At 42.7% G+C, this 3,905-nt stretch overlaps 1 protein-coding gene across 1 annotated transcript in view; it reads right to left on the reverse strand.

Annotated features, from left to right (window-relative positions):
* The window catches only part of LOC101845154, a 13,655-nt gene extending 10,072 nt beyond the window's left edge, over window positions 1–3,583 (reverse strand). The window contains exons 1-2 of the mRNA XM_035968440.1: window positions 3,549–3,583; window positions 1,509–2,164 (exon numbers count right to left, since the gene is read on the reverse strand). Coding sequence (XP_035824333.1) covers window positions 1,509–2,164; window positions 3,549–3,583 — 691 coding nt within the window. The remainder of the gene's footprint in view (window positions 1–1,508; window positions 2,165–3,548) is intronic.
* Between the last annotated feature and the right edge of the window lie 322 nt (window positions 3,584–3,905).

The following is a 3,905-nucleotide window of genomic DNA, read 5'->3' on the forward strand; positions in this document are numbered from 1 at the left end:
GAGAGAGAGAGAGAGAGAGAGAGAGAGAGAGAGAGTTTACTTCTATCGTGGTTTATTAGGCGCAATGACGGCTTAACCCTATCAGTTCCTCGTGTTTTAGTATCGTACCCATACGACGTGGGGAACTCTGTGCCACCACTTTTCAAGCCAAAGGGGAAATTTACTCGTTAATCTGATCCGTACGCTTTGCATGGGCAGTCTGTCAAAATGATTTTTTGAGAAATACTGAAAGTTTCAAAGAGATCTTGGTGTATTTTAAAATGTGAAGAATACAACTCCTGGGGTACAAAATGACCTGAGGGCGTACGGATAGGGCTAAGGCTTGTTGGCGTTGGCGAACCACCTGCAAGCGAGAGAATAATATTAGGTCACTGAAGCTTGACTTTTGATACGCTCAATTCTTTTTATATTTGGATCTTTCTTTAGTCTAAGTAAAATATGTTACCTAGCTGGCTGTGCTCTTCATTTCAGAACCGAAAACTCCAAACCGACCAAAACTGACATAGACAAAAATAATGTAATGAGCATGAAGATGTGTAACTGGTACATACACACCTGAGCAGTAGGAAAGACTAATTCGAGAAGAAGGAAATCACCATTACATAATTTGTCTCGAGAATGAGTTTTAAACTGTTTAAAAACGCACTCACTAATCTTTGACCTTCTTTTGGATGCGAGAGGGAAGCGCCTAACTGCCACACCGCAGGTGACGGTCACGTGTCTTTGCAGAAAGTTTATTGAGTTTAAATTTCGTTACTTATTTTATTCTGTAGTATTACTGCAGTTAACCTTGCCTTTCCTGTTGTCGTTATCCGTACATTTGCGGATGTTGTTGCTTCTCATTATTGGGTGCTTATGTCGTTGTTAAGTTCGATGATGATGATGATCGATATCATGACCATTGGGAGGATGGCTGGCGGGTTCTCTGGTGTGGTTTGCTCCTTCTTTCCTGTCAAACATCTATCCCTATTATCTCTTGTTTTGTTTTTTCGCTCCTCTCTTGTAACACATCTAATCTTCGGCACTTATTATGAATGTTTTGCAAATGCCATGAAACTATTATTATAACTGAAAATACTAAACATAAGCATGGAGCTGTGATGGCTGGGTGATTAGCTGTCAAATATTTGATTAATGTAGTCATTTAGTGGAGATGAAGAGCAAATTGGCAGTTCAGGTGTACCGAAAATGTTCCTCGCTGTGTGTGTATTTGTATGCTTGAGAGAGAGAGAGAGAGAGAGAGAGAGAGAGAGAGAGAGTGTGTGTGTGTGTGTGTGTGTGTGTGTATGTTTGTGTGTGTGTGTGTGTGTGTGTGTGTGTGTGTGTGTGTGTGTGTGTGTGTGTGTGTGTACGTTTGTTTGTTTGTTTGCACATACACCCCTGTGGGAAATTCTAGCAAAGTCCGATTTTCACTTCTTAACTCTCGGCTATAAGCAATTATAACCAATTCGTAAATAAAAAGTTCCAGGAGAAAGAGAACGAAAGAAGAAAAGAATAAACTGACTCACCTAGCACAGGGTAATCAGCTTCTTGCACAAGGAATTCGAAGTGAAACAGCGGGGTGAGCCTATTCTGACTTTCATCTAGGACTATAAGTCTCTTGTAGTGACATCGAGTCCTAGTCTTAAACGCTTTGTTCAAAACGTCCAGAAAATCTGTCTCTGCCTCGACAGACGATTCGTCTCGAGCAGCACTAAGGGCAGATAAGTCCTGTTGGCCTGCTGGACCTCCCTCTTTAGATTGATTACCGTTCTTTGGTCCAATCCTTTTGAATGTATTCTCGTCGGACACAACTTTCTCTCTGTCTCTGTTTAAGCGGTCCTCCGGTTTAACGGGTCCGGTTGTGCCACCAAACATAAAGGTAAGGTCAAGGTCTTCTTCGAGGTCAGAGTTCAACTGCTTTTGCACGTCGTCAAGTGAGAGCCCTAGGTCATGGAGGCTAACGTTGCTGGGCTCAATAATGTCGGTGACGTTTCTGTTGATGAAGACCTCGAGACTCCTGTCGTGGCCACAATCATAGTCACTCGTCAGGTTCAGCTGATCAGCCCCTGCCACGGACGTCAGAGGGTTTGAGTCCGAGAGGATCCAGGCCGAGTGTCGGATGTCGAGGACTCGCAGCTCGTCCGGTGAACTACCAGCCACCGGGTTTTGGTAGTCGGCGTACCTGGCGGTGTCAAAAATAGAACACGGTTAAACATACCCAATCTATTCCATCCTTTATTTAGGAATTGTTTTACGATTGATGGCTTATAGAAAGACATATTCATTAAGTATCTTCGCTGCATGCATAATGCTTGCAATGATTAATATCATCCTAACTTTTGAATTTTAGATGCTCTAAATTTTGAATACTCTAAATAGACACAATTTTGTCATTTAGGAGGTAGACTGCTTCGATCATGTCTGCTAGGGACAACTCGAACTGATTGGAATACAGCACCACTACAGAAAAACAGCAATTGAGCTAACGGTATTTGCTCGAAAGGGCCAAACGTCAAACAATTCCATCATGGACGTTGGTGCTCAACATGTAAAGTAAATATGCAATGAACAAATTCGACACGAGTAGTCTCAATGGTGCACTAACCATTTTTAAAACTTGGTTTGAATTTAAAATGTGTTGATCATGCACGACACACACCCCATGCGCAGGGCATCGATTTAATAGCCTGTATCCTCATTTGGCTTCAGTTAAATATTTTCTTTTTCTGGGTAATGTTCATTGAATACGATGGGGATGGGCTGCAGATCTTAGGGAGATTGACGGGATGGTAAAGATGTCGGGATGGGGAGGGAGAACAAGTAAAGGGATAAGGATGAGGGTTATTATTACCAAGATCTTTTGGTACCAAGATCAATACACAGAAATGCCATTTCAAAGTTTAAGTGCTAGGCTCAAAGAAATAGCGAAAACAGAACGTAAAATTAAATAACATCAAAGATGTACTTGTGAGCAAAGACATTCATTTACGACCAGAGATTGTGCATGTCCTCACCCCCTTACAATCTCAAAGTTGACGAATCGCACGGTAGGTGGCGGTTGGGAGAGAGAGGGAATAAGGGGAAAAGATCAACTGTTGAGTCGAAAGAGAAATACGGGGAGGAGTCAGACAGTGTAGATTTTTCACACTCGCTCATTCTTGCCAATATGTCATTTTTACCACAAAGAGTGCACTACTAGCATCGTCGATATTATATTAGACCAAAGCGCGGATGACACTGGTTCAGATCTCTAACAGGTCGATATTCGACACTGAATTTGGGAGAGTTAAGTAAGTTCTATGTTGTTGGCTAAGTACTACCTAGAATGGACATTGCATTAGTGTGGCTACCTGTTACAAGATCGTCGGTGTTTGTGTGACCTCGTTTAAACCCTTACTATACCATCTCCCACGGAGCGTTGTTTCCACATCCACAGGAAGGGATCAATAAATAGCACTCCCTTTTCCCCCTCTCACTATTTGCCCCCCTCCCCCCCCCCCCCCGGCGCGAATCGAGTCCTCCAATATCAGAACATCATCAGAGAACATGTCAGCCCAGGTGATCACCAGCGACAGCTATTTTTGTGGACTGCCTCAGACATCACGATAATGTGTGGGTGGATTCGGCTATCAGACTTTCCTGATAGTTATTTATCAGAAGTTCTATATTCTCATAATCATTTGTGTCACGACGCACTGGAATCAGGCGCTCGTCAGTTTTGGAGCGTACGAAAATACTGGTATCATCTTAAAGCTTGTCCATTTGCCTTGCTTTTGGTGGACAAAAAATATCCATTTACCTTAGATGCAAATCTAGATATTAGCGATTGAAGGAGGAAAGGGTGGCCTGGTTCCAGGGGTAAAATTAGCAAGAAAATGGCCGCCAAAGTTGCGTTCTTTCCTTAGCTTGAGAGTCCGTGGAAA

Source organism: Aplysia californica, unplaced genomic scaffold (assembly GCF_000002075.1).
Source record: "Aplysia californica isolate F4 #8 unplaced genomic scaffold, AplCal3.0 scaffold00059, whole genome shotgun sequence".
NCBI classification, from domain to species: domain Eukaryota; kingdom Metazoa; phylum Mollusca; class Gastropoda; order Aplysiida; family Aplysiidae; genus Aplysia; species Aplysia californica.